Source organism: Vombatus ursinus, unplaced genomic scaffold (genome assembly GCF_900497805.2).
Source record: "Vombatus ursinus unplaced genomic scaffold, bare-nosed wombat genome assembly UNPS02005236.1, whole genome shotgun sequence".
Classification (NCBI taxonomy): Eukaryota; Metazoa; Chordata; class Mammalia; order Diprotodontia; family Vombatidae; genus Vombatus; species Vombatus ursinus.
Window position 1 is genome coordinate 4980655 of NW_020945014.1, and position 12869 is coordinate 4993523.

General features: G+C 38.8%; 1 protein-coding gene across 1 annotated transcript in view; it reads left to right on the forward strand.

Moving 5' to 3' along the window:
- The window catches only part of PTK2 (protein tyrosine kinase 2), a 304848-nt gene extending 292354 nt beyond the window's left edge, over window positions 1–12494 (forward strand). Inside the window, exons 26-30 of the mRNA XM_027845408.1 lie at window positions 1243–1282; window positions 1763–1869; window positions 7411–7566; window positions 8673–8753; window positions 11194–12494. Coding sequence (XP_027701209.1) covers window positions 1243–1282; window positions 1763–1869; window positions 7411–7566; window positions 8673–8753; window positions 11194–11406 — 597 coding nt within the window. The 3' untranslated portion in view covers window positions 11407–12494. The remainder of the gene's footprint in view (window positions 1–1242; window positions 1283–1762; window positions 1870–7410; window positions 7567–8672; window positions 8754–11193) is intronic.
- Window positions 12495–12869: the final 375 nt, after the last annotated feature.

The window sequence follows — 12869 nt, forward strand, 5'->3', positions numbered from 1 at the left end:
TTTGTTTTCGGAGGAATGAATTGACTCAGCTGTTACTTGACACCTCTTTATCTGTGTGAGACTTCCCTGTATTTTAGGAAGGCATTTTTCCTGTTCTGCAAAAAGTTGCAAAGCTTACTAGCAAGCATGTTAGCAATTGGAAGGGAGGGAAGAAAAAGTTCCTACTGTGTGCTAGAGAGTATGCTAAGTGCTTCACAAATACTATCTCATTTAATCCTCGTGACAGCCCTAGGATGTAGGTGCTCCCTTCAATAGGGCACACCGACAGAGGACAGCCCTACCATAGAATAAAGGTCCTGGGCTGTTTGGACGTTGGTTTTCTTGTACTTGCTACGTAATCTGGAAGTGAGTCAGAATAAAACTAGATCTCAGTACAAATAAATGCTTAGTATCATTTGATGAAATGATGAATAAAGGACACGTATGAGGAGGAATGTTTGGGGTTTTAAAAGCAAATTAGATTAATTTTGTAAAAGAATTTGAGGGGAATAATATAGCTAAAGATTAGAGAAGTTCAGGATCATTTTGTTGAATTTTCCAGTCCATCTATTGAAATTACAGGGCATGAACTTTTTTTTGGTAGCAGCTCTGGTTTCAGGGACACCAGCCTCTGATCTTTACGCAGGAGCTGAGAGTCAGCACATGCAGCTCTCAACCGTGATGGTTTTTGGGGGGAGGGATAGAAGGGCATGAAAATCCCTTGCCCCTACCTTGCTGTACTCCTGAAGAAAGGCTCAAAGAAAAAAAGAATAGTCCTGAAGAGAAAAAGAGAAGAAAGCTAGTCTCTTGCATTACTTTTATAGCCTACAGAAGCAGGCAGCTTCTCCAGTAAGAGTCCATTCCCCTGGACTCATCAGCCAGTCACTTGACACTCCCCACGTCCTCCAAGCAAGGCACTCATGGGCATACGCATCATCCTTGGGGAAGTGTCCCTGAGAGGCTTCCCAACAAAATGTTCTACACTCTCATTTTATCAGTGGTTAAGACTTGAATCAGGAAAATCTGAATTCAAATATCACTGCAGACTAGCTGTGTGACCCTACGTAAGTCATTTCATCTCTCTAGGCCTTACTTTCATCCTGTCATCAAATGAGGGACTTAGACTCATTGACCTCTGAGTTCCCTTTCAACTCTAAATCTTTAATCCCCTAATCAATTCTCCCTTCCACATTCTGGACTTCTTGTGATTTTTAAATGAATTTAGACTTTGTAAAACAAAATATACGTATTTTTTTTTGACAGACTGGTAACCAGCACATATATCAACCTGTGGGTAAGCCAGGTAGGTCAGATAACATTTTAAATTTTTTATAATCTTGGCAAATGTAATTAACCTCATCACACAAGGTTTCTAGGAAATGTGCAAGGTATTATCTGATAGATTTAGAGGTTTTAAAATGCCCTAGTGCTGTTTTCATCCCCTTTCCATAGGTCCCTTAGCAGATATGATGGTTCGTAACAGATTCCCCTCCTCAATAGTACTGAGGGCCTTAAAAAATCTCGATCATCAAAAAATGTAAATCAGTATCTGTGCTACATGTTGAGAATAAACACCTCAATAGAATGTCATCTTCAAGATCAATTTCAGTGTGTTAACATTGTTAACAGTGTTAACATTGGTTTTTATTTGGATATGCTGCTATGAAATTCGTGATCTCACTATAAGGACCTCCTCTACTGGTGCCCATCACAACCATCCTTGCTTTCTAATCCTATGGAATTTTTATATACCTATAATTATAAATCATTCCATCTAACCTAGATCATGCAGCTCCACCAAAGAAACCACCTCGCCCAGGAGCACCCAGCCATCTGGGAAGCCTTGCCAGCCTCAACAGCCCCGTGGATAGTTATAATGAAGGAGTAAAGGTAGGTCCCTCCAAACCATTGTGAGATGTATTGTGCTCACTACATGATGGAGCTTGTGGTCCATACCATATTTATGATACAGTAATCAAACATTTGGTAAGTGTCATTTGTGTGCAGAGCACACTGTGGGAAGGGTGAAAATTCAGCTGAGCCCCAAACTATTCTTAAGCTCACAATACAGTAGAGAGAGAAGAATTCAGTACAGATAGCTATGATATGCAATATTATAGGATAAGTGTAATAGAGATTTCCAAAATAAAGTACCGTTTCGGATCTGAACGGGAAATTCATTAATTCTAGTGGGAGGGAGGGAATAGGTCAAGCAAAACTTTCTAATCAGTCTTTCTAAAATAGGAATTCTATAAGCAAAGAATAGGAGTGGGGGTGAGGGTGAGGTAGGATAGCCAAAGCCTAGGAAACAGCATGAGCAAAGGTAGGAGATATTTTTTAAAAATGCAGGATGTGTTTGGGGAGTAGAGAATAGTTAGGATTGACTAGAACATATGGAGTTAATATTAATATGAAAGAAGGCTAAAAAGGTGAAGTGGTAGCATATCATGAAGGGCCTTAAATTCCAGTCATGGGCATATAAAAGCCAATGTAGTAGCTGGGACATTCATTTCTTAAGTTAGTGCTGAAAGAGGGAGAAAAAAAGAATGATTGCAGTTTTGTGAGAAAACACTTTAATCAAGTATTTGTCCAATGAGTGGTAAACATTTTTAAACTTTATGTGTTTTATAGTTTAATGTGATTGATGTATTGTTATTTCTCTGAAAACATCTCTCTCCTTTCCCAGTGAGTAAGTTTGTTTATTCATTGAAATGCAGAGCCAACTTAGCTTCTTCTAGTCTTGAAGAGCAAACGATATTCTCTAGGCTTACTGACTCTGTGGATGTCAACGTGATTTAAAGAGAAACTCTTATTATTTTTCTGTTTCAAATCAGAGTTCCACTTATTAAAATAAAGAAATATGACCTAAACATGGCCACCTCCTGGGTATTCAACATGTAAGCAAATAAAATTCATATTAGGTCCTGTATTTGGAAGTGCTCGATACATGCATACGTACATACATACATACATACATACATAAATATATACATTTTAAATTGTACATCGAAGTTCCTAGGGGTGTTTATAGCTTAAAACTCAGTTTCCAATATCATTAACTAGCAAAGACAGTCTTGGACTTTTGTAGCTTTAACCAGAGTTCTGGAATAATATTTCTGTCATCTATGCAAGTATAATTTCTTTAAGATAAAAGGGTGAACAAAAAAGTGAAAGTAATGAAGTGTTTTTGCTGGTCCTTGTAACAGGCCATAATTATCCATTTCAGTGAACTCTTTTGTTGTTGTTGAGTCATTTTAGTCATGTCCAACCCTCTGTGACATCATTTGGGGTTTTTCTTGACAAAGATACTCTTTCTCCAGCTCATTTTGCAAATGAGGAAATTAGGCAAACAGCGTTATGTGACTTGCCCAGGGTCGCATAGCTAGTAAGTGCCTAAGGCCAGATTTGAACTCAGATCCTTCTATCTCCAGACCTGGTGCTTTTTCACTGTAACACCTAGCTGCCTCTTCAGTGATCTCATACTTAAAGAAAAAAAGGACTTTAGAAGTAAATTCACAGCTGTGATTCTGTGGTCTCAAAAGTCCTAGTACAAATATGATCCATGAAAAAGATCATATAATTATCACATGGTTACTTTGAAAAGTCCAAAGTTCCATCTGTTTAATTAAGTTCTCTTTCCACTGGCATTGATTATAGTTCCTTTATATTTCATAAGTAATTGGGTTAACCTGAAAATTCATCCCCTGGTCACCAATTGACTTAGCTAAACTAGTTCTCAGAAGACAGACACACTAATCCATCATGCGACTCATTCATACTTGAGGTCTTTCCACTTAGTAAAACTTGCTTTTATTCTACCAGCCTAGCCTTTGAGAACCCAATGCTTTTTCTGTTCTGTGATGAGACATCAGCGGAGGTCTTGATGCATAGTTTTCTAAGTTAATAGAATAAACCCTATTAGAAAATAAGAAGATTGTTTAAAACATAGGAGGTATCAATTTTTGAGTAATGAATCATTTTCACAAATATTTAATCATCATCTGTCTCATAGACCCCATTTTTTGTTAGGTCAGATACAGATTCTGGCCTGAAAAAGAAAATGGCATTTTCATAAACAGCTACTCAGCTCAGAAATTCTGGAATGGTACATTCACTCAGAAAGCATTTAGCCCCAAATCTCTCTGGTTTCTTCTTTGAAGACTTTATTCTTTGATTCTGAAATTATTTGTGTCTCACAACATCAGCACAAATGAAGATGCCCATGTGTGCACAGCATAGTGGTTCAGAGTAAAATATTGCCAGGAATTTTCCAAGTTGCCAAGTCTCAGAAAGTACAAGATCCAATAGTAGATGTTAAAGCCTGCAACTTTGTTTTCCAGAACTTCCCTGTCACTAGTGAAGTAGGACTTTATGTCAGGAATATTTCCAGATTTCATGCAAACACACATCCCTCCCCCAGCAGTCATCTGAGGACATTTCTGCTACTTACAGGTCACCATGGCAAAAGCATAGCCACTTAGTGGCCAGCTTCTGCTTGTGTCTTTACTGGTCAGTCCCAAAAGGAGTTAAAGCTTCAAGTTTCATGCAAACAAACACCACCTTCACTCTCTCTGAATGCACATACGTTCTTGTGCATTTGACTAGTCCTTTTTCCTAGTAGTTATCTATTTTCCTATAAAGACCCTCATCAGGTCTGCACGAATTAAACTAGATGTTAATACAGCTTTTATTTGGGTAAACACTACTACCAGCTAAAAATAAAAAGCCCTTTCTGTGATCCACAGTGCATAGCCTATGACATCTGGATAGAAGTCACACTTAGAAATTGGGCTGGTAGAAATTTGTGCTTCCTACTTTGTACGAATGAAATTTGAATCTCTTTGACCTAAGGATCTCTGAAATACACATGCCAGAAAATTCACTTTGTAAAATGACCCAGGGAGGGGGAATCTTTCTACATTAATTTACTCATGTCTATTTAGTTATAGGAATATAGTCCTGGTATTTCACTATATAAATAATAAATGAAAAAATAAATTATGTTGAGAGGAGTACTGGCAGCTTCCTTTTTTTTTTTTTTTTTAAGTTATAGATCCCAGTCACTGAAATCACTCCAAAAGAAGTTCCCATTCTGTTTAAATATCCTTAACCAGGAGACTTGATTCTAGAAATATAGTTGGTTGCATTTATGGAACCAGGGACTATTTCTTATCAGTCCTTCTATCTCCATCAGTGTTTAGCATAGTGCATTACATGTAGTGGAGGGCTTAATGTTGATTGAGTGAATAAATATGGCTTTAAAGGGGTTTTCATAAGCTCATGGAGGCGTTACAGAGTTTCTTCTGAATGTTTTAGGCATTAGATTGGTTTCATCAGTGTCAACTTGCACACTACTTCCCACTTTGAAAAGATGCCTAACTCTGTTGACCTTTTTGCCAGATTGATTTGTTGCTCTCCAGCTTTGCATGTTTTTTCCCCTGTTTATTTTGTACCAAGTGAGCATGGGATGCATGGCAAACCTCTTTGACTTAATCTGCTGTTGTATTGGAACGGATTTCACAGGCACCATGCTTCCATAACCAGCAGAGCAGCATCTAATATGCCGGGAGAATCATGAAATGCATCTGTGTTGCAGGCTTTTGGAACTAGCTCCTTTTTTGTCCTGCACATGTTTTGTTGTGGGGTTGTTTTCTGCTGCATTTATTAATATTGTTTTTCTTTTTTCCCCTTCGTCTATAAACTCCTTTAACTTTTCCTCACCTTCCGTTCAACAATAGCCATGGAGGGTAAGCACATTATGTATCTGTGTGTCTGCTGTTCTCTTCTGTCATATCCAGGTTTTCTTTGCATGCAATTCTGTAACCCATTATAGGAAGAAACAAGTGTTACGTTACTTTTCCTTGATCATGGAAACACTTTTTAAATTCACAGCCTTTCACTTATAGCACTGCTAAAACCAATGTTTGTATTTTCCCAGAAATGAAATGGACATTTTTGCAATAAGTGAACTCCTCTTGTCCTCTTGTATTTCAGTGCTCTGTTGGCATAACTTGTCCAAATAATCAAAGGGCTACAATTGGAAGCGGTTTCATGAATAGACTAATATGTAATTCTTGGGTGGTGGCATTTAATATCATATTATTCTGTTTGTGGTTGATTAAAAACCTTATCAATTGAAATTAATTACTTTTGGAGATTTACAGAAGGGGACATGTTAATTCGTTTTGTCAACTTTGCAGTACTCATGTGTGGGATCATTGCATTACATTTCAAGATTGAAGGAACCTTGCATGATGTCCTGGAGAAAACACTAGATCAGGAGTCAAGAGACCTCGGTTTGACTCCCAGCCCCCCTGCTGTGTGACCTTGGAGAAGTCCTTCCCCTCTCAGGGCCTCAGTTTCCTTCTCTGTAAAGTGATAGGGTCAGACTAGATGACCTTTAAAGTCTCTGCCTACTTGGTGTTTGTCTAGTCCAGGGCTTCTTAAACTTTTTCTACTCGCAGCCCCTTCAGCCACAACCCACAGTTTAAGAAACACTGGACTCTGGGCCACTCCTTCCCCCATTTTACAAATGAATAAACTGAGGCCCATAGAAGGGGGAAGGGTTTTGCCTGGAAAATAGCAGAGCTGGGGTTCATATCTAGGTGTTCTAACTCTAAAACCTATGTTCTTTTCCACTGGCCATTTCTAGCATTTTGTTGTTATTGATAAATAGTGATAATTTCAAAGCTGTCTGGAGACAAAACACTAAACTTGAAGTCAAGAAACCCGAGTTCAGGTCCTGGCTATATTTGACCTTGAACACATCAATTCCATTCTTTGGGCTTGTTTCCTTATCTATAAAATTAGGAGATTAAATTAGATGATTTCTGCTTCCAGCACTAACATTCTACCATTCTATGAAATAAAGTCACCTATTTAAAGAAAAGTTCTGCATATCATCTTTTAAAGTATAAAGGGAGTTCATGTAATTAATTCACCATTCATAATCCCACCCTTTCATTCCTTGCCTCCCCTGTATCCAATTCCTTACACTGAGGGGCTCATCTGTGGGATGACCACTTAAGCAGAGGTCCACTGAGAAAGAATCTAGTAGAGAGTCAGCCCACAAATAGAGCCTATCTGTGATCTCTTGACAGAGGAGTAAAGTGTGCCAATTCTTTTCCAATGGATCATTTTGTTGGGCGTACTAGATCACATCTCTGAATGACCTTTGAGTTTTTTATAGCTTATGTGATTGTCATTTCTTTCATTAACTGAGCTCAAAGTCAGAAAATATGAACTCCATTGTTTATGATTTAGATCAATTGCTTTCCATGTCATCTTCAAACCAAATGTCCAATGCACTAAATAAAACTTGCTTGTGTTCTTACCTGCTTTGAGCTCTGTTGAAAGCCTATCTTGATTTAATAAAAGTGATGTGACCTCCCTCTGCTGGAGAAATGAGAAATAACCACCTTCCCTCCTCAGCTGCAACCCCAGGAAATCAGCCCCCCTCCTACTGCCAATCTGGACCGCTCCAATGACAAGGTCTATGAGAATGTAACCGGCCTGGTGAAAGCTGTCATAGAAATGTCCAGCAAGATCCAGCCTGCCCCACCAGAGGAATATGTTCCTATGGTAAAGGTAAAAGAAAAAAATTACTTTACATATCTACATATCTTTTTTCCATACTTGTATTTATAACATGTTCTGATAATCAACAGAAAACACTCTGGTGATACATTTATTGGTAGATGGTTTGGGGGCTTTTTTCTAGAAAAGGCTTAAGCTGATGCTTTGGCCGTTCTGCTTTCAGATCAACAGAAAAGCTTGTATTGAGTAAAAAAAATGGAGAGATGCATGGGAGGCACAATTATTGAGCACTGTTTGTCATGGTATCCTTTCCATATTTCTACAAGACTTCATCTGTCAGACAAGAGTTTTCTTCCTTAGCATAACAAAAACATATTTTAAAGAAACATTACTCCAGTTTGAGGACTGGGTTAATTTGGGTCTCTAGCTCTTACTTCACAATGCCCTGTGTTGTTGACCTTCAGTCCCTCTGTCAAATGGGAATAATAATAATACTTTCCCACAGACTTTTAGTAAGTTTGTTCTGAGGTCATGAGAAAGAATGAAAATTAAAATGTCACAGAAAAAGAAAGAGAAAGGGACATAAGCAAAACAGGATATTATTAAGTTAAAACACAATTTTTAAAATATTTAACATCTAAGATTGTGAGTTAGTAAACATGATTATATGTAGAATAACATTGCTTTACTTGAACACTTCTAACTTAAAAATGAACTATTTTTAAATGAGATTAGGTATGAAAATGCTTTAAGCTCTTTGGATTAATGGTGTTTTAAGTGGTTTATTAGGAGGTGTCAGCCCTAATTAGGGTGGGTAGATGGCATTGTGTGCTTGAATTAAAAGCAGAAGATGCAGAGTCAGAAGACTTGGTTGGGTGCTAACACTGGATGTGTCATAAATGAGTGAAGGGACTAGAGGTGCTGGACTCAGTTTCTCTGGGTCTCAGTTTCCTTATCTGTAAAATAAAGACAATGACCTCTCGCCTTTATCTCTTATTACTTACAGAATGGTGGTAAGGAGGAGGAAGTTCCTCAAATGGAATGAAATACAGTTTACCAAAAAAAAAAACCAAAAACCAAACCCAGGTCATTGTGTTGTTGCTCTGTTCCTGTTGAATACTCTTATTTCAGTGCTTGCTCTGATTGTTGTCTATTAGGAGGTTGGCTTGGCCCTAAGAACGTTGCTAGCAACAGTGGATGAGACCATTCCTATGCTCCCAGCAAGCACTCACAGAGAGGTAAGGCAAAGTCTTTGACGTGTGCCTTCTCCTTGGGCCCTTGTTAGTGGGGCTGGTCACCTCTACTCAGGAGCCTGGCTTCATGTAATATGATTGATTCCAGATTCACTTCCGCCCTAGAGAGGTGCCTTGCAGAGAGCTGAAAGGCACAGTGGATAGAGTCCTGGACTTGGGATGAGGAGTGCCTGAATTTAGCCACATGACCCTGGGCAAGTCTGTTAATCCCTCTGTACCTCATCATCCACATCTGTAAAATGGGAATGGCATTAGCTACAGCACTGACAGTTGTGAAAATCAAAGAAATAATGTAGTTGAAGCACTTTGCAAACCTCCAAGTGCCATGTAGAGGAGCTGTTCTGATTTTGCTGTTAGTCACTTGAGCATACTAAAATACCAACATTCTCAGATAAAGAGCGAATATGTAACATGAGACTATAAGAGGAGGACAGAAATAATTTGAGAGGATTCTGTATCTTTTGCCTTGATCAAAACAAACATTACAATGCAGTTTGGAGCCTTCCCATCTGTTCTGGACAGGCAGAGGTTGAACTATGTCTGCAGAACAAGCGAAGCACATTCCCATAATGCCAAGCCATTAGAGTCTCTAGGAGCAACATATCAGTGGGGGTAGAAAAAGTCCCCAACTACTGAGTAACAAAATGCCTTTGAGAAAGCGCATACTGTTTTGCCTCAGTTCCTAGGAAGCCTGGGGCCTTGCACGTTCCAGTCCTTAATAAGGTCTGTTGAGCTCAATTCATTGAATAGCAGAGTCCCAGAACTGGAAAAGACCTCTGAACACAGAGTTAGAGAGAAACTATTTTTTGTTACAACTTTTCTTCCCAACAACATCAGTGCCCTTCCCATCAGTCTTCATAATCTCACCCCAAATAAGTATAAGTGACATTGGTAAGTAGCACTTGCATGTTTCCAAAGTACCCTGCTCATAAAACTCCATTGTAGCCTCATGTTAGAAATAAGGAACCTGAGACTTTCAGAGCACTAGTGACTTAACCTGTAGTCACTTAGCTAGTGAATAGTAGAGTCAGAACTTGAACCCAACTCTCCTGATTCCCAGTCCAGTGCTCTTTTCCATTAAACTGATCTCTCTCTCGTTTGGGGTACAGTTATCCTTCTAACGCACTTTAGCTTCCTTGCCTTTCCTACTGCTGTTTATTCCACAGAGTCCTCTAAAGCTGTCATTGTGCATAAAAGATACTCCAGAATCAATATGAAACCCTAGGTGTCTATGTATTAGAGGGTAAGAACTTTCGTTTCTAGTTCAGTGCTTTGGGAATCATAGTTAATGTTACCTCTGAAGAAAATTTGAGCAGTGTTTAAGATGGCGCATGCAGTAATGGGATCCTCACACTAAGCCATTCAGGCAAGGTCCTTTATCAGTTCTTGCAGGCATTGGTTCTTTGCCTAAAAGGAAGCAGGACAAGTCTTCATGCTCTTCCACACAAAATAGCCTTGCCCTTTTAGAGAAAGACAGGCTTTTTGCATTCTCTTCTTTTATCCTTTATCTGTAGTCTTTGAAAGGACCTATTACCAGAGCTGTTTTTCTAGTGCTATGTAACTCATGAGCCCCTACTGGTGTGCTTCATGATTAACAACAAATATCAATTAGTTAGCCAGACATAATAGCTATTAGTTAGAGGTATTTGTTATGGTGTTATAGCAAGGATATTTGGTACAAAACATCCCCCTCTTCTCCCCACCTCCCCCTCTAAAAAAAGTTTCTGATATTCTTTCCCAAAACTCCATAGAGAGTTCATGGGAAAATAGGCTCAAGTTTAGTGAGCGCATAAGGCAAAGGGGATCCACAGCTCCTAGAAATTATTTTGCTATGGTCCTCAAGATGTTCCTCTTAAGTGTGGTGTAACTTTTTTGCTAGGCTCCTTTAGAATACTGATGAAAAGGTCCAAATTCTCTAATCCTCTAAAGTCTTTAGGTCCTCCTGTGGCTGGAGTGAGAAGGGAGAGGGGAAATGGAAAGGAGACCAAGGCCAGGCCATTTCCCTACCCCCCAAATAATTCCTTCTCACAGATTCTATCTGGTTTAACAGAGTCAAAGGACTTTCGTGGTGATATGAGAAGATGGCTGGGCTCTTAGTCTACTTTATGAATACTTGGGGGGAAGGTATTGGTTTTTGTTACATTAGCACTGTGGTCGATGTATTTGGAAAGAAGAGTTAGACACTTTTTGAAATGGGCAAGAAAGAAAAATCATAGGGCTCTGACCACTAGGAAGGGAGGGCCCTATGAAGTACTTGTGCATGGGTTTACTGAAGTGGAGATTATGGGTAAGAAAACACAGTGGGAGTCCTTTTCCCATATGAGCTCCCCAAGCTCTTGTTCATTTTAACCAGTATACAAAGAAAAATCCTTAAATAATTGCAATTTGCCATCTGCCATTCTGACCTGACTCTCTTTTCTCCCAGATTGAGATGGCCCAAAAGCTGTTGAATTCGGACTTGGGTGAGCTGATCAACAAGATGAAACTGGCACAACAATACGTCATGACCAGCCTCCAGCAGGAATACAAAAAGCAAATGCTAACTGCCGCTCATGCACTGGCTGTAGATGCCAAAAACTTACTAGATGTCATTGATCAAGCAAGATTGAAAATGCTGGGGCAGGCCAGGCCACACTGAGCTTCTTGTCAAGGGAAGATGTGTAAGAGTTGTCTCAGTCTCACTTTTTTGAGGAAGTCATCCAGCCTTCCACCAGCAGTGAAGATGAATCCTGTGTATTCCTTGGGTTGTCACCAACTCCTGATCCAGCTGGTGGAAAACTGTTGCTCATTTCAAGTTTAACCACAGATTTTTGTTGTTTTTATTTTTGTTTTTTTAATCATGACGTTCAAACGGTCTGGGATCCAAAAATATGACACTTTGAGACTGAAGTTTGTACACAAGAAGCTCATAAGACTTATGAAGAACAGTTTCATTTTTCATACCGTTCTAGAGGATGTGTGTGCCCAGTGGGGTCAAGGGATTAAAATTTTAAAGCTTGAACTGCACAAGCTGCAGATTGAGGGGGAAAAAAAAAGTATTGTCAGATGGAGAATTCTGGGAAACCCAAAGGGCTGAGAATTCTTTTGCCTACAGTACAGATATTATCCAGACTGGAATTTTTTTTAAATTGAAATACTTTAAGTTACAATATGCTAATCCCAATTTACAGAGAAAGAAAATCAAAGCTATATTTTGAAGACTTCAGTCATTTCAGAACAAACTAAAGTTCTTTCCATCTTTCCTGCCTTTTCCTTTCATGTGGATGTGTGAAACATTTGGTTGGAAAGTAGCTATAGAACACAATTGAAAAAACTCTTCTCTTTTTTCACCAGAATAATGTGCCAGTTTTTTGTAGCAATGTTATTTTCCATGAAAGCAGAAATGCTGCTTTGTACCAGAGCACACTTAAAGTGCATTTGGAAAAGAGGTTCTGTAACCATCCCTGTTCCCCATTTTTATATAATTTATAAAGAAAGATTAAAGCCATGTTGAATATTTTAAAAGCCGCTGTAGTTAACTAACCCATCATTGTGTGTCCTCCTTCTGGGGAGAGCACTCCCACAGAGGGGTCGTGTTTTCTTTTGTTTTCCAGTTATGCCATCCTTTCTGTTAAATAATGAAAAAATACACTCCCTTTAGTTTGTTGGGGGAAATAAATTATTCTCAGGAAGAATATAATGACCTGTACAGTTACTTTGACCTATTAAAAAGGTGTTACCAGTGAAGTCCACGTTGTAATTTCTTTTCTTTTGGTTCTGCTCTTCAGTGCAGATACATCTCCTTCCTTTTTAAGAAGGCTCTTGTTACATTTTTTTCCTCTGTACGTTCTTAAGGATCTTGCCTCTAAAGAGAAGGATTCAATCAAGCAACCTTGGAGAATAAAACTGCTTCAGATCTTTTTGTTTAATATGTCATAAAAATCAAAAATAGTCCTCCAGTCAATATTGGGAAAGTTTGATTAAAAATAGTTGAATAAAGTTCTAGCCAAGCAACGTATTTCCATAGTAATCTAATGGGGGGGGGCAGAGTGTAGAATATTGTTAATATTAAAGTTAGGAGGTCTGACCTGGATGGAACCAAGTCAGGTCAGAATAACCTGG